General features: G+C 33.8%; 1 protein-coding gene and 1 pseudogene across 2 annotated transcripts; one reads left to right on the forward strand and one right to left on the reverse strand.

Annotated features, from left to right (window-relative positions):
* LOC111987250 (probable pectinesterase/pectinesterase inhibitor 12) overlaps positions 1–12,809 on the reverse strand; it is a 13,852-nt pseudogene extending 1,043 nt beyond the window's left edge.
* On the forward strand, positions 11,037–22,983 carry LOC136069694 (uncharacterized). Of its 2 annotated transcripts, none has more exons than XR_010630920.1 (2): positions 11,037–11,248; positions 12,141–13,211. XR_010630920.1 is itself a non-coding variant. In XM_065778472.1 (2 exons), the coding sequence occupies exon 2, from the start codon at positions 16,808–16,810 to the stop codon at positions 17,522–17,524; it is 717 nt and encodes a 238-aa protein (XP_065634544.1). In that variant the 5' UTR covers positions 11,047–11,248; positions 16,794–16,807; the 3' UTR covers positions 17,525–22,983. The 2 variants fall into 2 exon arrangements, 1 of the variants encoding a protein (XP_065634544.1); XM_065778472.1 differs by lacking the exon at positions 12,141–13,211 and adding an exon at positions 16,794–22,983 and having other exon boundaries at positions 11,047–11,248.
* The last annotated feature ends 520 nt before the right edge of the window (positions 22,984–23,503 follow it).

Genomic DNA, 23,503 nt, shown 5'->3' on the forward strand with positions numbered 1-23,503 from the left:
ACCTTTACAAATTGGTATATAAAAAAAAAAAAAAAAAAAAAAAAAAAAAAAAAAAGAATTCAAAACATTCATTTATTACACTTACACATTACATACCATTCTTTCACTAAGTAGTTCAATATATGTTTGTATTTCAATAATTTCATCAAAATGAAACTCTAGTAAAGTTTCAAGGGGCTCACTAAAGTTTAAAATTTTTTTATATTTTTCTTTAATAGACAATTAACTATTGCGTATACCACATTTTTACTATTAATTATTTTTTAACAGATTTGTAAAAACATGGCTCTTTTATTCTTATCAAATATGCAAAGATTACTATATGTTTGATAATTTGGAAATTGGGAGGAGAAATTTGAATTTTGGATATCTCTTTTTAAAACACTAGAAGCATGAATTAAGTTACAAGACACTTGACACATAAATGATATACACAATAAAAGCAGGACAACAACTTCAATTATGAAAAATGCTTTACTAATCACTAATGCCATTATGGAGAGCACTTTTGGTTAACTAGTTGATATTTTGAGTTCATATAGGATTTGCCAATCGGAAGTCGCAGGGTTGAGGATATTACTCGTATTTGTGAAAATTTTTGTTATATATGCCTTGTTAGTGTACCTTTTTGGTGTAATTAAGCTACTCTAATTCTTGCTAGTGTTGCTAAAAGGAATGAGTAGACCATTGTTTTTGTTAAAAAAAAATGCTAATCTTCTCTTTCTCATTGTACAATTTTGGGCCTGTTTGGTAATATTGTTTTAGTAACATTGTTTTAGTGTTATGGAAATACGTATGAGTAAAAAAGTGTCGTGGAAATACATGTTGTGTTATTTAAACAATGAAAACTATTGTTCAAACAATGTTACCAAACATGTCATTATTTCTAATAAATAAAGTCTACTATTGTTTCAACTTGTATCTTGTGTGTTAGGTGTTTGTACAATTTTGAATTAAAAAATGTACTTTTTTCTTCTTCTAACATATGATCTTATATTAAGCACATGGGCACAACACAACTAAACTAGTACTCCCTTCATCCCACTTTTTTTTGTCCTGTTTGAAAAATCAACTTTTTTAAGAAAACATCATTTATTGTCTTGTCTACTTTTTAAAGATGTACAAGTTTTCAAAACTACTCTTAAAAAAATTTATCAAAAAATTAAATTAGTAAATTAATATTAGCAAATTAATGACTTTTATTTTTAGAAACAAAATAATATTTTGAGACATTTTAAAATAAAATAGAGGAAAAAAAAAAGTGGACGGGGGAATATAAAAGTAAAACAGAAGACAAGCGATGCAATTAAGATATTAAATTAATTAGCTAAACATACCAAGAATTGTAGATCTGAAAGTGGTCCAGCCATCGGCCACGCTTCTCTTACCAGTAATTATAGTGGCATCAGTTCCATCTCCTCGCAGAAAAATGTTTCTCTTGTAAGTTGGGATTTCCACATTTTCCTCGTAAACCCCTTTTTTGATATAGATAATTGTTTTATCATTGCTATTGTTTGGAGCAAAGTTGATAGCATCAGTGATGGTGGTGAAGTTTCCAGTTCCATCTGCAGCTACGGTCAGCATCTTGCTTGGGTCACATTCACTCTCCAATATCCGAGTCCGGCTCTCTAAATTTTTTGAAATCCACGATGGAACACCCATGTCCATGAGGCGCCTATTATTAAAGCAGAGGCGCCTATTGTTATGGCTTTTTTGGCTAGACAGAATGGAAAGAGCATTACTTACATGCTTATAAGTGTCACGCACGGCACTCACTAGGGTTAGCAACAAAGGACCCGAAGCTGAATCCAAGGTTTCCAAACATGTGTTCTTGTTTGTGAGTGCTGCGCTAAGGTAAGCTGCTGCATCGGCTTGTTTCCGTTGATTAATGGGTGCATCCTGGATTAGGGACACTGATCTTTGTAAACAAGACATGGTGATTTTTTGGAGTTCCTTGCAGTCCTGGATAGTTCCTCTTTGTTTTTCGATGACATTATTTGGGTTTCCGGCATCCAAGAACATATTGGTAAGCTTTTCAGACTTCGATATTGCGGTGTTGAGGGTGTTAAGGAGGTAGGTGGTGATGTTTGGACTAATCTCATTTGAGATATTGGAGCGTATCAATGAGTCAATACAGACATCTGGGTATGGTGTCGTGTTGCAGGTAGATATTATGGAGGACAAATTTTGGGAACATTTCAAAGAAGAAGAAGAGTTGAGAGCCCATGTTCTTGACTAGCTGATTGCAGAGAGAAGCAAAAAAAAGTTTCAGAATATTGGAGGAAGCCATCATAGTTTGATGAAACAAACTGAAGTCTAGATTGACATGGATTAAAAAGGCCCAAGTGTATATATATATATGTGTGTGTGTGTGTGAAATTATAGACAATGTGTGAACAGAGTGTACAAGAATAAGCGTGTAAAAATATTTTCCCATTGCTGAGCCCCATAAGTAAAACAATGCAATTTGGAACATTGACAACTTAAAGTTAAGTTGTATCCTTTTTTTTTTTTTTTTTTTTAAGACTTAGAGTAATGAATTGGATTACACAGACATTGATAGCAGAGTGTGGAAAAACATTCTTTTGCACTTATTTGCAATTATTATTTTACATGCATATATATTTACAATTGACATGGAAATAGTGTCCTTACATTAAAAAAAAATCTACATTTTAACATATAAAAATGAACATAAAAAAAAAAAAAAAAAAAAAAAAAAAAAAAAAAAAAAAATTTCTTCCTCAAATCTATCAAAAGTTTGTTTTTCATCCTTAAGTTTAAAATTTACTTTTCGTTCCTAAACTATATAAAAAAAATAAAAATTCATCCCTAAATTATTAAAATGTTTCACTTTTAGTCCTTAAAATTTAAAAGAAATTTTTAATCCCTAAATTGTTGAAAGATTTTTTTTTTTCTCTCTAAACTATTCGAAAAAAAAAAAAAAAAAAAAAAAAAAAAAAAAAAAAAACATGACAAAGTTTAGGTATGAAAAAGAATTTTTTAATATTTGGAGACGAAAAGAAAACTTTTGATATGGTTAAGGAAAAATAATAATATTTAGTCCATTTTTGTTTAATTTTTTAAAAAAGGTTCACATTTTTACACACCGAATGTCTATAGTTTTAAAAAATTAATACATTTGAAACATGATATTCCATGATGCACTGCAAGGATAATCTGTACTTTATGTGGGAGACAATCAAAACCCTTTTGAATTTATTGGGATTAAAAAAAAAAGCACCTAGCTAGATGGTCATTGTGGTGGAACAACAAGATTCTCTCCACTTCACACACATACCATTTTATTTTAGGATTGAGAACCTTTCAATTTCACTATATATAAATGGAGAAAATCGAATTAATTAAAAACGAAGTTCATTTAATCTTGATCTTATTTTATAAATGGTTTATATTAGGTTCTAAAAGTTTAGAACAATTGGCAAACGAACACAAACTTGTCTAGATATGAATTTTAGAGTCTATAGGATATATTAGACAATGTCAAGGAGTAGCAAGTCAAAATACAAAAAAAAAAAAAAAAAAAAAAAAGAAACTGGAGTTCAGGAATTCGAAACATGCCAGGTTCAACCGATTGAGAAGAAGGCTCGCCGATCGAAACATAGATTTGCAAAATTTATTTCAGCCCAACAGCTCGTTAAGCCCATTAAATGATTAGAGTTTCAGATCTATTTTACTAAGTATTTAAAGGAAACCTTAAAACATGTTTGAAATAAATTTTAGAGCTTCTCTTTTGAGATCTAAAAGGTGCTATGCCTTCTTTGTTAAAAGTTACTACCGGAAATCATTCTCATATCAGTAAATCATTCTCATATCCTCATGGTGTCACAATGCACAACTTTATATAGAAATTCGTTAAAAAAAAAAAAAAAAAAAGGATTATTAAAATATTACTCATGCATTTCAATCAAAAAAGAACAAAAATACATTCTCAAAAAAATAAAAATAAAATTAAAAATAAAAACAAAAGAAATTACTCATGTATTAAAAGGGCCCATGATTATTCAGAGATTTAATGGCAATCCTTTCACCTCTTCAACTGTTGTACCAACATCNTAGCAGATATCTGATAATCAAAACCTTAAATGGTAATGCAATATGCTTCTTTTCTTTTCTTTCACGGAAAACATGTGGAGAGAGCAGCGATGTCAATGTTCTACGCTTCGGATGGAGAGGGCCAACGTGCACAATATGATGAGAAATAAGTTTAACATTGTGTACCACAGTTTTCACATTATTTTAACAACAATATTCAAACACCTCTACCAAAGAGACCCTTATTTTCTCCAATTCCAGGTTTATTTGATCGAGATTCAGGAGTGATGGGTGGAGGACCGAAGACCCGAAGTTCCCCTTAAAATTTGTTTTTCAGGACATTGCCTTTTGGAGCAGTACTCAAGTCTTCAACGTTCTAAGTTCTAACGCATACGAGAGGGCAAATGCAATTATACAAGTAGGACTCTTGTACTCGTATGGGTAACTGTAACTGACCAAACTGTCTCTTTTCCCTTTTTAGATTAGGAAACCATTCACTGTACAATATAATATACACTTTTCATATAAAGTTCACAGTTTTACCACGGTGATCCTGTGGCTATTGCCTTACACTCATAAATTTTGGGGTAAAGTTAAAAATTCGAATCCTGCAACAATGAAAAGCGAATGGGAAAAAACCTCACATCCCCCAATTCAATGCCACTATGCTCACCAATTTCCTAGATTGCTAGTTTGAACCCAATAGGTAAGCGCTACTATGGTAGTACTTGATGATGCACAAAAATCGTCAATGAGTTAATAGTCCACACACATGCCTAATGAATATACCTAAAGAACAAAGAGAGAAACAATCAAAGGGCACCGGTGGGGTACTGGCCAAAATCATTCAAAAGTTAAGCAGTAATAGAAGAATCTCCAAGAACTCAAGAGTGCTAGAGTTAGGAGAATTCGTATACCTCAAAAGGGGTAAGGTTTGTGGTTATATAGTGGTAGAGAACTGACCCGAATCCCTTGATACGGGGGAATTTCCCTTGTAGACGGAAATCATTCTCATATCAGTAAATCATTCTCATATCCTCATGGTGTCACAATGCACAACTTTATATAGAAATTCGTTAAAAAAAAAAAAAAAAAAGGATTATTAAAATATTACTCATGCATTTCAATCAAAAAAGAACAAAAATACATTCTCAAAAAAATAAAAATAAAATTAAAAATAAAAACAAAAGAAATTACTCATGTATTAAAAGGGCCCATGATTATTCAGAGATTTAATGGCAATCCTTTCACCTCTTCAACTGTTGTACCAACATCCATGATTAATGACGAAGGGAGTTCAAGGGTTGTATCCTCTCCCCTCTTTAGCCACTACAAATTCCCTTAGACTTGTAGTCTCAAGGAAATGTGATTCTCTATCCCAGCCTTGGTTAGTATATGGCGGAACAAGCTATAGTGGATATGGTGGGATATATCCTCAACTCAAGCCACACAATTGCAACAAGTTGCCCAGGCCCTTGGGCAATCATCTTTTCCTATCAGTTTTACAATTGTTCCCTCAACTTCAGTATAAAGCAAAGAACTGAAGTAGATTGATATCTCAGATCTAGAGACGAAGAAAAGCCTCCATAAAACCGAAAGTTTCAGTTACTGTTGCACTGAAATTTTAACGATCACTTTGTTGTTTATTAATTTATTTGTCTGCTTCTTTACCCCATTTGGAGGTTTATTTGATCAGAATTCAGGAGGGATGGGTGGCTGAATGGAAACTCCCGCTTTGGAACAGTCAAGTCTCCTATCGGAGTCAAACGTAAGTGGGACTCTTGCAGCTTACACGGGCAACTTAGCACCAAAAATTATTGGGTCCTCCTAAAACACAATGATATAGTTTATATTCTTTTCATATTTACAGTAAATCTCACTATTAAGTTAATTAGTTGGATTCAGATCCTTTCATATGTTTATATTATTTTTGGAGGCACATGACTAGATAGGTTTTTTTAGGTGGAATAGAAGGATTCCCTCCCTCTATAGTACATCATTTAAACAAATTTTAATGATTTTGTCGTACTTGATTCTTACTATGTCCTGAATGACATTGCGTTCGTAATTTGGGCTTGGAAATTTGCTCTGGCAATGTGTGTTGGCTACATAGTTGCCAAATCATAAATTGTATAGTGAATCGATTTTTGATTTTTCTATATCGTGTATCGTATTGAATCGTGTATCATATGATACACAAACACCTAATAAAATTATAAAATAATTATTTATATATAAAAGGTATATTCATTGTAAATTCAAAATATATTCAACTAACGATTTTTTATTTTTCTATATCGTGTATCGTATTGAATCGTGTATCATATGATACACAAACACCTAATAAAATTATAAAATAATTATTTATATATAAAAGGTATATTCATTATAAATTCAAAATATATTCAACTAATGAACAATTTACTCATTACTTATGTAATAAAATTTAACAAAGCTAACTAAATAAATCAAATTAACTTATGTTTATAGCATGCACATTCAAATTGATTAAACTCAGAATTAATACATGATATATGAACTAAAATAATAATATCTTTTCATAATCTTAGCTAATCAACTCCATCTAAGTTCTTTCTAAAAAAAAAGAAAAAACTCCATCTAAATTAATGTTATCATCATGCTCAGCATCTTGCAAAATTATTTTTTCATGGACATTTTCTTTATTATTATCAACATTTACTTTTTTTTTTGGTTTTTTTATTCTAATAATTTTTTCTTTATATTTTTTCTTGGCATTCTAGCTTTTTAGACTCAAAATAATAATAACAAAATAAAAAATAATTATATTTTCATTCAATACGTTATTAATAGTATAGAAAATAAATTTGCACATATGAAAGTGAGTGTTATGAGTATAGTCTAAATTTTGTAGGAGAAAGAGAAGGGAGGAAAAAAAACTCATGGACTTGCTATTTCATTAGACTAAATTAAGCTTCCCAATAATTTTGTGTTAAAAAAGTCTAACAACTTGTTTAAATCAAATAAAACTACAAATTTTAACAAAAAAAACTCATTTTAAACTCACATACCTATGTATCGTACGATACTATTCATACGATACACACTTATGTATCGGACGATTCATGAGCATTTATCATACACTCTTATGATACGAAACTTTTTGTACATGATACGATACGTATCATATGATATGTATCATGTATTGTAGATACTAACAACTATGGTTGGTTATAGAAGCTAACATATGTGTGACGTGTGTACAACACTATATATGGGGGTGTATATGAATGAATATTTATTCATATCTTTATTTTTAAGGAGTCGTCACTAATCATTAAGATTCTAAGGTGTTATTGGTCACTTAAGTCTAATTAAATTTATTTTCTAGATTTAACTAAGGCTCTTAAGTTAAACTAGAAAATAAAATAATGTCTCAAACCATAAATCAAGATTTGGAAGTTCAGTTATGTGTGGAGTAGGTGTTAGGCAGCCCACAACGCTTATTTTAAAATGATAATACCTAGGGTCTATTTGGATACAATTTATTTTTGCTGAAATTGAAAACTGAAACTGAAAACTGAAAACACTATAGCAAAATAATTTTTAAATGTGTGAATAGTGTCATGTGACCCTTTTTTTTTTTTTTTTTTAATAAAATGGTTGTAGGTCCCGTGAATAGTGTAATTTGTCTCCTGCACAGTGAATCCATGTGCATGAATAGTGTGGTTACTGTTCATACACGCTAAAAAAAAAAAAAAAAACCCGAAGGAAACGTGATTCAGTAAATGCAAACGCATAAATAAGTTGAATCCAAATGCTCTACTAGTTTCAAATTCAACATAATAAATCACCATTTAAAGAATAATTAAAATATTTGGTGTTTGGTTTTTTTTTTTTTTTTTAAAGAATGATATGCATGTACATGCGCAATGATACATTAGTAAAGTCTATCCTAGAATGACATGTAATCTATCTTAAGGTGACATATAAAAATGAAGTATAATATATGTGAGAATGACATATGTTGAGGACTCTTTTTTTGCCCCACATGGCACTACTTCATTGGCAACCCACGCCACATTAACATATTATATTTTTTGGGTAAATCTCTTTAAAGCCCAAAATAAGCTTATATCTCATGGATTGAGCTCACATGGTCCATATCCTTACTTTAAGAGGCAGATTCATGGTCCATATTTCCTCTTCATCAATTGGGATCATAACCCTATGACATCATATCTCATTCAACAACATGAATTGGGCTCAAGCAATGAATCAAAGCTCATGGCCCATATTACATCTCTCACACTCATGGAAAGTGGCTTCTCCAGCAAGAGACCATATTCACACAAAGTGACAACAAAACCCAAGGTATGTCATCTTATCTTCATCTTATGATCCAAGCTTATGATTCTCTTTGGGGAATTTTGGGAGTCATGATTTGGAGGGTTAAGAGGTATGTTTAGTAAAGCTCTAGCAATTTAAATTTGATAAAAGAAACATGTTGTTTGGTATGTCTTCTCCAACTCCCTGAACTCTGACAAGTCCATGTGTAGTGGGTAACATATGATAAGCATCTCTTATCACATAGCACTTAAGATGATAAAACTCCCTACTGCTCTTTTCCTAAAACTCAATATTCATCATATGATAAATACTCAATATCTCTAGCCATCTAAATGTTGAGAAATTAACTATTTATTCAACCTCCAGCTATTCCTATACAAATTTAGAAACTTCATTATATTATTCTACATAAATTACATTGCTACTTTCAGCTAAAATTCAACTCAAACACATGACCTAATCTAATTGGCTATTTTTAATCTCCAAATATATAAAATACTCATGATATCTCTAATATCCAGCAGCTATCTGTTACAATCAAACCAAATATTTATCTGCCAACTGCTAGAGCAAAGCATTAAATGTTCTTCTTGCCCACTAAGATTAAGTCACAACACAATGAAATCTTAACTAGATCTCTAAAGCTTCGTTAACTATCAACCAACCATTCTATTACTTACTAAAAACTATTGTAATAGAACATTGGACCAAAAATACAAACACCCAAGAAAGGAAACATTTCCAGCAGAACTCCAGCAGTGTATTTAGCACTTGACACCTAGTTGGAAGTGATATCATCAGCCATTTAATGCTGAAATCCTAGCAGCCTGACATCTGACCTCATCTGCTTCTGCCCCAAGCAACAACTATCTTATGACAGCTGGGAAAGTTGTCTTATGATGTGACAACTTTTCCTAATAGCTGGGATAGCTTTTTCAGAACAGATGTAACAGCTGATCCAGTAGCCTTGAAATTACTAATTTTCCACATTTGGCTAAAACTAAAACCAACTAAAGAAACTATCTTTTTTTGCTAAAATACTTTCCTTTTCTGCTTCTCTTTCCCCAGCAACTATTACCCAAAATAGCAAGAATACCTTAAAGCTAAACATACCTTTTTTGGCCAAATCTTAAGATGGATTTTCTGAAAATTCATTGCTGATTGGGACTAAGGAAGTCAATACCGTATCGGAAGTTGTACTGGTTTGGCCAGCGGTATGATATATCTCGGGTACCGGTCAATACCAGTGTACCGTTTCGAGTTTACCGCTATACATATAAAATCCTATATATATATATATATATATTTTGGCTGAATTTAAATCCTATGTCTTTAAGTATATTTAGGCCCAATTCATCATTATCTTTATCCTTCTACAATGACCCAATCCATTACAAATAAATCTAAATTATCTAATCATTATATTAAAAATTAAAAATTAAAAAAAAAAAAAAAAAAAAAAAAAAACAAGTGTAAAAGGTTAAACATCCCACCTAACTCTAACGTGGATTCTGAATAGAATTCAATGCCTTAGTTTAACCACAATCACACATTACTTTCAAAAAAGAATAAACACATCCTACACGTTTTGAAAATGCACTAAGAAGCCAAATGCTTAAAAGTTCTAAGTCAGAATTGAGAAGTCTAGTCTCTGGTGTTCATGAGCAAAGAAGAGGAGATGACAAAAAAAAAAAAAAAAAAAAAAAAAAAAAAAAAGAAAAAGAAAAGAAGAAGAAGTAAGAATGAGAGATGCAAATTAACAAAACGAGGCCATGATGCAGAGGTAGGCTTTGCCAGAACTTCGTCATTGTCTTAGTGTCATGGATATATGGGTTTTTGCAAGCAAAAATTAGTTTCAAAGAGGTAATACCTGTTCTTAAATGATTTGGCCGGAAATCAATATTTCGGCAGGAATGACTGAAACACCCCGAAATGGCCGAAATTACCCGAAACAGTTCGGTATAAAAACCGGTACGAAATGGAAGGGTCACCTATACTGGTTTGGTCACCAGAACGAGATATTTCGACCATACTTGCCGGTATGATACGAAATCGTCTCCCTTAATTGGGACAAATTTTGGCTGAGATTCTTTGCTAAAATACCCCCTTAAACTTAGCTATAAATAGAAGCCCTTCACCAACACCTCAAAAGAACACTAATAGAGAAGAACAACACTCTCATAAATTTCTCTATTTTCTCTCCCTCTAATAATCTTCTTAACCTCTTAATGAAGGTCTGAGCTTCTGAGTTTTTAGTTTCCAAATTAGGAACTAGACTCTTCAGCCCTTAGCTCAAAAATGCCCTTCACAAGCCCTCATACATCCTCCAGTAGAAAATCTCAGTAGCTTTGCTAAACACACTATGTAACATCCCAACCTAATTGCATAATTAATTTTAGGGATTTATATGATTCTTATTCTCTTAATTACTTTAAATGCATAAAGATTTAATATTGTGATATTATAGAAGATATATGCTCTTTTAATATTGTAGAAAGAAGTTTTATAAAGGTAGGGTTTATATGCGAGGTTATATTGTTCTTTGAGCCTTTCTAGAATATATAAGTTTATAAAGGGTGGTAAGTAAATTTGAAAAAGCTAAAAGTTGTAAGGTGAGTCGTCAACTCACTATTCCCCTTAGCATACACGTGCCCCACCCAAGTTATTTCTCTTATCTTTTCTTTGTTGCACTAGAAACTTCTTGGTTCATCTCTCTTTGCTCATTAGTTTTCTTTTTCCTTTGTTCTTATCGGCAGCACCATCTCACAATAGCCCTCATTTTCTTTCACCGAAAATCATAGATATCTCTCTCTAAGAAGAAATTAAGAGCCTAACACTAAAGTTTCAGCTTCAAAGTTTGTGGGTAAGTTTATATGTTTATTTTCTGTTATGGGTATTTTAATGGTGTAATGGTTTGTTTTGGTTTCACTTCCATGTTCTCTAATCTGATTGTTAGAAGCTGAATTTGTGGTTTTGTGTTAGCTATTTGAAAGATTGAAGATATCATGGTCTTTTAGATGCTTATCCATGTTTTCTAACATATATAGTATAAGTATAAAAATACCCACTTGAAGTGAAGGCCAATTGCTATTAGTTGATGATTTTGTAAGAAACATGTTAAAGTAGTCACTGTGACAGATTTGGTGTTTACAACAAGAAAAATTTGGATTAAATCATATTCTATGAATTGGGATGCTAGGAGTAGTTTTTATGAGTACTAAGATAACATGGCTACTATGGAAGTGGTCTCACAACATTTGGATTAATATAAAAATAATGGTTTAATTTTTAAGTTGCATCAAATTCTGTCAGGACATATTTGAGTATGTTGTCTTGTATGATTTTTAATTAATCATGGTTTTATGTTTTGACTCTGAAATTGATATGGTATATAATAGACATCTAGGGGGATCCTGTAAAATTGCATGACATTTGGATGTGTATGGACAACCCATTTGTATTTTACAAATAAGGCATATGCTGTTGAAATGAGCAGTAAACAGTAATTGTTAACTCTGATTTTGAGAGTTTAATTCTAAAGTTATGGTGAATGTTTTGAATTATAAATTAGTATGCTCATCCTTTGGTATGTTTGGAGCGTAGATAAATTTTACGCCTTGGTTTCTCTATGGTTTGGTACATAATGTGTTTGATGAATGCATCATGTGCTTTGGGGAACCTTTGTGTGATGAGAATTAAGATTTTCTTGAGTTTGAGAGTTAGGTTGTGATTCACGTCTAAGTTTAAATACTTAGGAAGAGTTTGTCAGCATGTGGCGTCAGAGAACAGATCGGAAAGCTTTTTGAACTCGTTTATTGCAGTTTTAAAGGTGTAAACGAGGTAGTAGGCAGTGTTGTTTGGACTGGTATCAATTGGGATATCGTTGATGGAGGGTTCCAATGCCTCAAAGCAGACATGTGGGTATGGTGTGGTTTTGCAGATCGATTTTATGTACCTGTAGCACAAATATTCGGAATAGTGCACAGGAGTTATGGAAGAAGGAGGAGAAGGAGAAGGATATGGAGATGGAGAAGGGGAAGGGGAAGGAGATGGGCATGGAGAATAATAAGAAGAGGAAGAGGAAGAAGAAGAAGAAGAAGAGGAAGAAGAAGAAGAAGAACAAGAAGAATAGGAAGGAGAAGAGCTGAGAGCCCATATTCTTGATAAGCTGAGCGCAGAGAGGAGCAAAAGAAGTTTCAAAATATTGAAGGTGGAGGAAGCCATCAAAGTTTGATGAGATAAAAGTAAAAATAAAGACCGACAAAGATTAAAAAGGCCTAATTGGTGAGATAAATAAGGCCATTGTGATCATTAAGTCAAGTTAATTGCGTGCTTTATGTTAGAATTTGATTACACAGACTTTGACAATAGCAGTTAATAACAGTGGAGAGATTGAGTACTTGCCACTATCACTGATGCACAGAAATGTGTAGCAATCACTTTTTCAGGAGTGATGGGTGGAAGACTGGAAATTAACTACCTCTTTGGAGCAATGAAGTCTTCTTTAGGATAAAAATGCATGTGGGAGCACTGTTCTTGGTTTCCCCCCCTTATATGGGTAAGAAATAAGAGGCTAAGAGCACTGTGAAAAAGAGAAGAAAAGCACGAGAATAGATAGTTTTTGCATGGAATAGAAGGATTCTCTCTTTCAAGCCAGGGAAAATACTAGCTAGGACACATTGTTTATCATTTTATTTCATGTATTCAACAATCTAGATGCATGATAGCAAGAGTATTCGAGAGTTATTGAAATATCAAGAGTTTGGGTTAAAAGTTTTGTAACTCAATTAGTTGGTATATTCTAGTAAATGTTTTTAGGGTTCAAATCTTGATGTTCAAAAATGTTGATTAAAAAAAAAAAAAAAAAAAGAACTGTATTACGTCATATAGTTCTTTTTTAATCATGACATTTTTTTTTTCTAATAATGAATGATTTAGATTATGTCCTTTTATCATTCAACCAAAAAAAAAAAAAACCCACATCACAACGTTGTTAAAGTGAACAAATCAAACAAATTGAAATAATTTTTTTTTTTTAAAAGGGACAATTTTCATTTGTACACATAATTAGAGGGTTTCTCGAGGGTTTGGAGCTGAAACGAGTTCAACTAGCACTTCTACTTAGAAACAGCTTCTGTAGAAATTGTAATAGCTCCAGCAAAAGCTGCAGTAGCTCCAGTAGGTTAACACATGTCCGAAAATGACATTACTTGCCCATTAATGCACAATCCTAGCAGCTTGCTATTATACCCAAAAAAGCAAGGATCCCATAAAAGAAATCCTACCATTTTTAAGCTAAGATCCTTAGCCTCCAACTATAATACCATAAATAGAAGGATACCATAAAGATTATCTTTCCATATTTAGCCAAACCATGAATTTAATACCAAAGGATATCATTCAAATGACATCATCCAGCTGTAACAGTTGTGACATAGTGTTAAAGTCTCAAATTTTCTTCTTTTAGCTAAAAAAGAAAAAAGAAAAAAAAGACCACTAATGAAACCACTTACTTTGTCAAAAACTTTTCTTTATTTGCTGAATTTCACTTCAACTAATTCTGATCTAGTTACATACTTTGCTCTATATAAAGAGGACCAAACCACACACCATTGGGGGGGATCCAGCCACTGTTTTAAAAACCAGACCAGACCGACCGGTTCAACCGAGAACCGAGAGCCAATCTGGTCCGATTAAAAGCTCCAAAACCGATCAACAACCGAAAAACCGGCCAAAAACCAGTCAAAAACCGGGGTTGAACCAGAAATTTAAAAAAAAAAAAAAACGGGTTGATGACCAGTTCGGTTTTTAAAACCATGGATCCAGTCCTCTTTCATCATCAATATTCTGAAACTTCATTCACTTTGCTACACATATCTCTAAATTTTTCCATACTTTTCCATTATCCTTACAAAAAATATCTCTTCTTAGACAACACCATTACATCACACCTGCTACACCACACCATTACACACTATCCATCTTTCTCACACCTTAATATTCTGAAACTTCATCATTTTGCTACCCAAAAATACGTCTCCATCTAATTCTTTATTTCCCATACAAAATCTCCCTTCTCAACAAGTAACATAACCCATGACATAATACAAAAAACCACTCTAGCAGTAGCTATAATCTCATGTATTTATTATATTTAACTTTCATATTATCTATCTCACACTTCCATATATTTTACAAACACATTCCTCACAAAATACTCATACATACTTCTCATATATCTTTAAACACCAAGTCTCACTAAGTATACATATACAAGATCCATGTCTAGCAAAGTATCTACATATAATTCATATACATATTACAAACACCATATCTCACAATATATATATATATATATTTTACCATCTCCACACATCTTAAAACATATCAAACACTTTTCCAAGAACTTATTACTAAAAGCCATTTCTCATGGAAGACATATACTTATAATACTAAAAGTCATTCTCATGGAAGGCAACATCACTCATATTTGACTAAAAACCAAAAGAGAATTACATGGGGAAAGTCATTTAAGTGCATGATGAAAGGGGATAAACTTAACCAATCTATGCACACAGCTGGACATATTCTCTCTCCCTCCAGTTGCACCCATTTTTTCCTTTCAATCATGAAGTGACCATGGAATGACTCATAATATCATATTGTACTGCTGGACTCATTTTATCGCGCTGTTAAAATGTCATAAGTCCACTAATGTTCTACGGCTAGAGCTACAAACACACAAGATAAGTCAATATTTCTTTATTTTCATGATTACATTATTAAGTACATGTTAATTCATTATTATTGTACCACTGGATGCAAGTTACTTTAATATCATCTCATTATTTAATGAAACATGATCTCACTAGTACTTCATTAATGAACATACATATTAATAAATCGATCTACAACCATTGCACATATAGTATTTGGACATGAACCACCACTAGACATATTTTTTGGAAATGAACTACCATTGGACATATATTATTTGGACATGGGCCATTGTTGGACATATCTTATTATGTTGAACATGAACCATGAACTACAACTGGATATGGACTATTGGACTCATCCCATTATTGGACATTTGCTACCTAATTAATTATTTTATAATATTGGACATCACTTAATATACATAATTATAACATATCAATTCACCATTTAATCAAAGATATCATGCTAAGCATATTATTTATTTATTTCAACTATTATCATAATTCTAAGACTTTGGAATTCATATATTTTGTAGGATTAAAATTACACTAGAAGTCATTGGTCTATGCGGCCCAATGTTGAGTTTCGGGTTGAACTCCATAAAAAAAAATCCAAGCTTAGCAAAGTCACACTTCCAGTAGGAAACACATGGCTATGCACAAAAACCGCCCCTAACAACTGGCTTTTGCATGTTTTCAGTTTCCTTCATAAATTGAGTTTTGAGAAAAGTTTTTGTTTTTTGTTCATTTTGAGTTGCCAAACAAGTTTTTTAGTCTCAGAAATTAAAAAAAAAAATAAATAAATTGTTTTTAGAAACAGAAAATAAGGGAAAAAAAACAGTTACCTAACATACCCTAAGGCTCCTTGAAGATTTGACATTGTCTTTGAGGTTTCAATAGGTACAACACAAGTATGGTGATTTATGTTTGCAACAACAAACCTCTCAAGGATCTTCAATGGGAAAGGGTAGAAGATAAAAGAAAGGGATCTTTAGATTTTTCTCTCTTTTGTGAGATCATCTTCTTTTCTATCTTGAGAATTATTGCCAAAGGTTTATGCCTAAAATTAATTTTTGCTTGACTTATCAAGCATTCTTACTCAATTGAGAGCTTCAAAACAACTTAGTCAACAACAGTCTTTAACTGCAACCTTCATTATACCAATACATCACAATGGAACAATGCTCAACAATTTAAAAATAAATTTATCATGCAATTTGTGACGTTATTCCCACTGATGGGACAAGCTGATGATAATTATTTATTCAAATCTCTATTCTTTTGTGGCAAAAGGTCCTTGTAATTATTGCTTAGAGCTCTGACTTACTTTGAGAGTATACTCAATGGAATTATTATGATAATTCTTGATGTTGGTACTTAATATGATTTTTGTGGATTGGATTGTCAAAAAGGAAAAATCTACAAGTACTTTGAGAGTCTTTCTCGTGCTTTGGACCATTTGGGGTTTGGGGCGTGACAGTTATAGTATCAGAGCTTAGGTTCTGATTCTATAGACTTTTGAAAATAGGAATTGATTTTGATCTAAATTAGAGCATTAGGGGTTTGATGAATTCTTTATTTTGTACCTTTGTTTAAGCTTCCACTTGCTATCCCTTTTCCTTATCTATCTTTTCTATGCTAACCTTCTATGTTGCCTTGTGATTTATTTGCTTGATTCTTGGGTATAAGTACCTTGGTACACTATGCCTCCTAAAAAGAAAGCATGTAAAGTAAGGCATGTGGATGAGGTTACAGCTCCAAAGCATGGCCATAGGCAACACCAAGAGCATGAGAGATCTGTCACTCCTGATGGTGGTGAGATTGATGAGGTGGCAGTGGCAGACAGGATTTATGCTAGGATTGCTAGAGCAGTCCAGGGTGGTGAACGTAGGAGGGAGCGTTGCACTTTTAGGGAGTTCCATAAGCAAAACCCTCCAACTTTTGATAAGGGGCCTGATCCTATGGCAGCAGAGAACTGGCTACTAAAGATAGAAAAATCACTGAGAGCCCTTGAATGCACTAATACTCAAAAGGTGATGTATGCTACTTTTTCTCTTCAGGGTCTTGCTAAAAGATGGTGGTTCAGCACTGAGCAATTGTTGAGGATGGAGTTGGGAAGGGATGCTCCCATTACTTGGGAGAAGTTTAAGGAATTTTTTAATGGGACATACTTCCCCGATGTAGTGAGGACCCGTAAGGCAAAAGAATTTTCTGATTTGGTTCAAAGGGCTATGACAGTGGAGGAGTATGCTGCTAAGTTTGTTGAGCTCTCTCACTTTGCTCCTTACTTGATTCTAGATGAGTCCAAGAAAGTGAAAAAGTTTCAGGAATGCCATAATGGTAGGATTCGCCCTCTCATTATAGCCTCTGGAGTTGATACTTTTACTGAGGTTGTGAAGTGGGCAATAAGTCTTGAATAAGACTTTAAGTACAACCCCAATTCCAAGGAGAGTGAAAAGAAGCAAGGGCCCTTTAATTCTCAACATGGTAAGGGTCAAGGGCATAAGAAAGGATTCTTTAAAAACTTGGGTAATAGAGGGCAATCTTCTAGGCATAGCAAGAGTGCCTACCCTCAACCTGGTGATAAGAAGTCTTGCTCTCGTTGTGGTAAACTTCATGATGGACAAAATTGTGATGGGGTCAAGATTTTCTTTACTTGTAAGCCACCTGGACACTTCGCTAGAGATTGCCCAAGTTCTAAGGGCTCGGGTTCCTCTTCCTCATCTCAAGTTGCAAAGGGTAATGAAAATGGGAAGAAGGTGCAAGGTAGAGTGTATGCCTTGACTACTCAGGATGCTCAGGTCACGGATACAATGGTGGCAGGTATACTTTCTTTGTTCTCTGCACATGCTAAAGTTCTTTTTTATCCTGGTTCTACGCATTCTTTTGTTTCTTGTGTATTTGCTAAAAATCATGATAAAGGTCCTGAACTACTTGATTTTGAGTTATCGGTTTCTACCCCTATTTGTGATACTTTAATGACTAAGCTTATGCTTCAGTCTTGTATTATTTGTATTGAGGGTAGAGAGTTATTGGTTGATTTTGTGTTCTTAGATATGCATGATTTTGATATCATTTTGGGCATAAATTTGTTGGCTTCTTATCATGCTAGTGTGCATTGTTTTGAGAAAGAGGTGGTGTTTAGACTTCCAGGTGAATCAGAATTTCTATTTAAGGCTTCATGTTTGCCTTTTATCCTCATATGATATCATGCATACAAGCAAACCGCTTGCTTAGAAAGGGATGCCAAGGATTCCTTACTATTGTAGTGGACTTACAAAATGGAGAATTGGAGATAGGAGACATTCCCATTGTGAGGGAATTTTCGGATGTTTTTCCTGATGATCTACCTAGGTTGCCCTCAGATCGTGAGATTGAGTTCTTTATTGATCTCCTTCTGGGCATTGCAGCTATTTCTAAGGCACCATATAGAATGGCACCCCCAATGTTGAAAGAACTTAAGGAGGAATTAGTAGAATTACTGGACAAGGGGTTTATTTGCCCTAGTGCCTCGCCTTGGAGAGCTCCAGTTTTACTTGTCAAGAAAAAGGATGGGTCTGTGAGGTTATGTATTGATTACTGTGAGCTTAATAGAGTCACCATTAAGAATAAATATCCTTTGCCTCGTATTGATGACCTACTTGATTAGTTGCAAGGAGCACAAGTCTTTTCTAAGATTTATCTTCATTTTGGTTACCACCAGTTGAAGGTTAAGGGTGAGGATATACCAAAGACGGCCTTTCGGACTAGATATGGTCATTATGAATTTTTGGTGATGCCATTTGGATTAACTAATGCCCCTGCTGCTTTTATGGATTTGCTGAATAGGGTATTTCATGAGTACTTGGATCAATTTGTCATTGTGTTCATTGATGATATTTTGATTTATTCTAAGAGTTAAGAAGAGCATGAAGAACACTTAAAGATTGTTTTACAGATTCTAAGAGAAAGGAAGTTGTATGCTAAGCTGAAGAAGTGTGAATTCTGGTTGAATCAAGTAGTGTTCTTAGGTCATGAGATATCTAAGGATGGAATTACAGTGGATCCTAATAAGATAGAAGTGGTAGTTAATTGGGATAGGCCCACAAATCTGAGTGAGGTTAGAAGTTTCTTAGGCCTTGCTGGTTACTATAGAAGATTTGTAGAGAGATTTTCCCGCATTGCAGCTCCTTTGACACAACTAACTCAGATGAATGTTAAATTCGAGTGGAATGAAGAATGTGAGAAAAGCTTCCAAGAGCTAAAGCAGAGATTAGTCATAGCTCCAGTGTTAACTATCCCTTCAAGTACAAGGGATTTTGTCATTTATAGTGATGCTTCTCATAAGGGACTTGGTTGTGTGTTGATGCAAAGTGGGAAGGTTGTGGCTTATGCCTCTTGTTAGTTGAAAAATTATGAGAAAAATTACCCCACTCATGACTTGGAGTTGGCTGCAGTTGTTTTTGCTTTGAAAATTTGGAGACATTACTTGTATGGGGAAAGATGCGAGATTTTCACTGATCATAAAAGTTAAAAGTATTTCTTTACCCAAAAGGAGTTAAATATGAGGCAACAGAGATGGTTGGAATTGGTTAAGGATTATGATTGCTCTATTAACTATCATCCTAGCAAAGCTAATGTTGTAGTTGATGCTCTTAGTAGAAAGCCTTTAAGTTTTTTAGCTGCTTTCCTAACCACTCAAAAGGAAATTATTCGGGATCTTAAAAGGATGGAGATTAAGGTTGTTATGGGCCATTTTGAGGCCTATATGGCTAGTTTGAGTGTCCAACCAACTTTGGTGGAAAGAATTAAATTGTCAAAGGCCGATGACCCACATTTAAAGAAAATCATGGATGAGGTGCTTAGTGGAAAGAAATTTGAAGTTTCTATCTCTAAGGATGGTGCTTTGAGATTTGGGAGTAGACTTTTTGTGCCAAATGATCCATTGATTAAAAAGGAGATTCTAGAGGAGGCTCACTATTCTGCATATACAATACATCCAGGTGGTACAAAGATGTACCATGATCTTCATGAAAACTTTTGGTGGAATAATATGAAAAGGGTGATTTCTCACTTTGTAGAGCAATGTTTGACTTGTCAGCAAGTTAAGGTGTTGCACTAACGACCCTCAGGTTTGTTGCAACCACTTCCTATTCCCCAATGGAAATGGGAGAAAATCACTATGGATTTTGTTTCAGGATTGCCGAGATCTCCTAAGGGTCATGATGCTATTTGGGTGATTGTTGATAGAATGACAAAAACAGCTCATTTTCTCCCTATTCGAATGAACTACTCCCTTTATCAGTTAGCTCATCTCTATGTTGATGAGATTGTGAGGCTTCATGGAGTACTTGCTTCTATTGTTTTAGATAGAGATCCAAGGTTTACTTCTCATTTTTGGAGTGGTGTGCATAAGGCCTTAGGTATTAGATTGAATTTTATATCAACTTTCCACCCTTAGACAGATGGACTGTCTGAAAGGACTATTCAAACTCTAGAAGATATGTTGAGAGCATGTGTTTTGGATCTTAAAGGAAGTTGGGCTAGTCACTTACCTTTGGTGGAGTTTGCTTACAATAATAGTTATCATTCAAGTATCAAAACAGCACCTTATGAGGCTTTGTATGGGAGAAAGAGTAGATCACCAATTTGTTGGGATGAGATTGGAGAACGAAAAATCTTAGGGCCAGAGATAATTCAGAGGACTTGTGAAAAGGTAAATATGATTCGTGATCGACTACGAGCAGCCCAAAGCAAACAAAAGAGCTATTATGAAATTAAAAGGAAGACTTTGGAACTTGAAATTAGAGATAAAGTTTTCCTACGGGTTGCACTATGAAAGGGGTAATGAGATTTGGCAAAAAAGGTCAGTTAAGCCCTAGGTTTGTAAGGCCTTTTGAGGTCTTGGAGAGAGTGGGCGAAGTTGCATATAGAATTGCCCTACCATCAACCCTATCAGGAATTCATAATGTTTTCCATGAGTCTATGTTAAGGAAATACATTCCTGATCCTTCACATGTTTTGAGTTACGAGCCTCTTCAGATTAGAGATGATTTATCATATGAAGAAGTTCCGGTAGAGATTTTGGATCATAAGGAGCAAGTGTTATGCAATAGAATAATATCTTGGGTAAAGGTGCTTTGGAAGAATCATTCGGTGAAATAGGCATCTTGGGAGCGTGAGGATGATATGTTATCAAGATACCCAAGCCTTTTTCAAGATCAAGGTACGTAAAATTTCGAGGATGAAGTTTTTATAAGAGGGGAAGAATGTAACGTCCCAGTCAGTTAAAAAAAAAAAAGGGAAAAGTCAAGATTAGATTTTTGGGTTCCCACATGCCCCACCTAACCCCACCTCCCACCACACAATTCACTCCATCTTATCTCTTCTTTGGCTGGCTCACTCTCTGGCTTTCTTTCTTTTCATTTTTGTTTTCTCTCATACACTCCTCTCTACTATTTTATCATCTCACCGGTACTTCCACACCATCACCACCACCATTTCCACCATTATTTTTCGGCAAGATCACCGGAAAATTTTTGAGAACCCATAAACACCTTCACATTCTTTTTTTGAGGTAAAAATTTCTAACATTTTTGGTGGGTTTTACACTTTTGTTTAAGGTTATTTTTATCTAATCTTTAATAATGATACCCATGTGATTTATGAGCATTGGAAGTGATATTTATGTGTTTGTATGTATGGGTTTTGTATCAATGGAATTATTTGATGAGTGGGGATATGGCTTGTGCTAATGATGACTACTTAAGGATTATTTATGGTGGAAAATTTAGGGGTTTTGAGTTATAATATGTGATGGTTGGTAAATATAATTTCTCCATTGCCATTGGGTTTTTTTGGAGTTAGTTGAAGTTCTAAATTTCTTGTCTTGGAGGATATTTTGATTTTGCTTTCGTGGGTCTCTTATTGATGTAGTGTAAATTTTATGGAAACTAGTCATGATGTTGAAGATGATATTAAATGGGCTAACTTTATAAATTAGAGCTTTTGCCTTGTGAATCAATTTGTTGAGAAATTTTGGAAGTTGTATATATTATTATTGATGAGGTTAAATTCTAGGCTTGCCTAATTAAGTGCTCTTTTGGCAATTCCTAAATTGGTACTTAATATGATTTTTGTGGATTGGATTGTCAAAAAGGAAAAATCTACAGGAACTTTGAGACATCTTTCTCATGTTTTAGACCCTTTGAGGTTTGGTGCGTGACATATGTGGTACTCAATCTCCCCTAATGTGGTTTGGAGTCACTGTTAGCATGCGCCCGGTAGGACGCATATGTCTATAAAGTAGAGACAAGAAAGGAATCACCTCTTGGTTATAGGTCTAGAAACCATGTAATGACTCTAGGAAGGTTTACACACTAGGCTAAGTTTGAAGTTAATGTATGATCACAGGAAAAGGTTACACACCCTAGACCGTCCAACTATAACTGATCTTCAATAGTTTTTTATGCTCAAAATCAAATTTTGCTTGACTGATCAGACATTCTTACTCAATCGAAAGCTTTAAATCAACTCAGTCAACAACAGTCTTCAACTTCAACCTTCACTACATCAATACCATCACAATGGAACAATGTTCAACAATTTAAAAATAAATTTATCATATATGGAATTTGTGAGCACCATGGGCCATACCTCCTCTTGCATGTTGCCATGTCAATTCCATCTGGCAAGGGTGAGTTATGCGGTACTCAATCTCCTTTGATGTGGTTTGGACTCACTATTAGCACGAGCCTTGTAGTATGCATGTATCTATAAAGTAGAGACAAGAAAGGAATCACCTCTTGGTGATAGGTCCAACCGTCCAAGAAACCTGTAATGACTAAGTTCGAAGTTAGTGTATAATTGACCTTCAATAGTTATAATTGATTATGATCAAGTGGGGTCTACCTAATGGGGCCTACGTGAACACGCGCACATGCATCTGAATCCTAGCTTTTGTCTACGGGACACGTGAATCAAATTAATTTAGAAAGTGAAATATGGGTCATGTGAAAGGAAACCAACCATGTTAAGGTAAATTAAACACATAAACATCCAAGCATGTGATTATGTAAGTTTTCAAATATATAACCAGGAAATCTTGTAAGCATGTGAGCAGTTAAGCATGTGGGTTGTCGATCGTGTGATTAAGTCGATCTTATGCATTGGGGACTATTGGTTGAATATCTATCTTCATTGAATCTGAAATGTCTTCAGTCTACCCAAGTTAAACTTAACACTTTAATTCAATGTGCTCTTGATTCTTTATAGATGGTCTTCCATGCTTTACACATCTTTTGTCATTAATCCTAATTGAATTCGAATTCCAAAGTCTTTTAAGGAAAGTATGGTTTTGAGCAACGAATGATTCTTCCTTTAATTAACTTTCAACTTTAAATTCAAATTGGATTAAGATT

The sequence above is a fragment of the Quercus suber genome, unplaced genomic scaffold (assembly GCF_002906115.3).
Source record: "Quercus suber isolate HL8 unplaced genomic scaffold, Cork oak 2.0 scaffold_183, whole genome shotgun sequence".
Taxonomy (NCBI): domain Eukaryota; kingdom Viridiplantae; phylum Streptophyta; class Magnoliopsida; order Fagales; family Fagaceae; genus Quercus; species Quercus suber.

What these genes read in the sequence shown, in the direction of transcription:
- LOC136069694 (XM_065778472.1), top strand. Translation starts at nt 16,808, where the DNA reads ATGCCTCCTAAAAAGAAAGCATGTAAAGTAAGGCATGTGGATGAGGTT.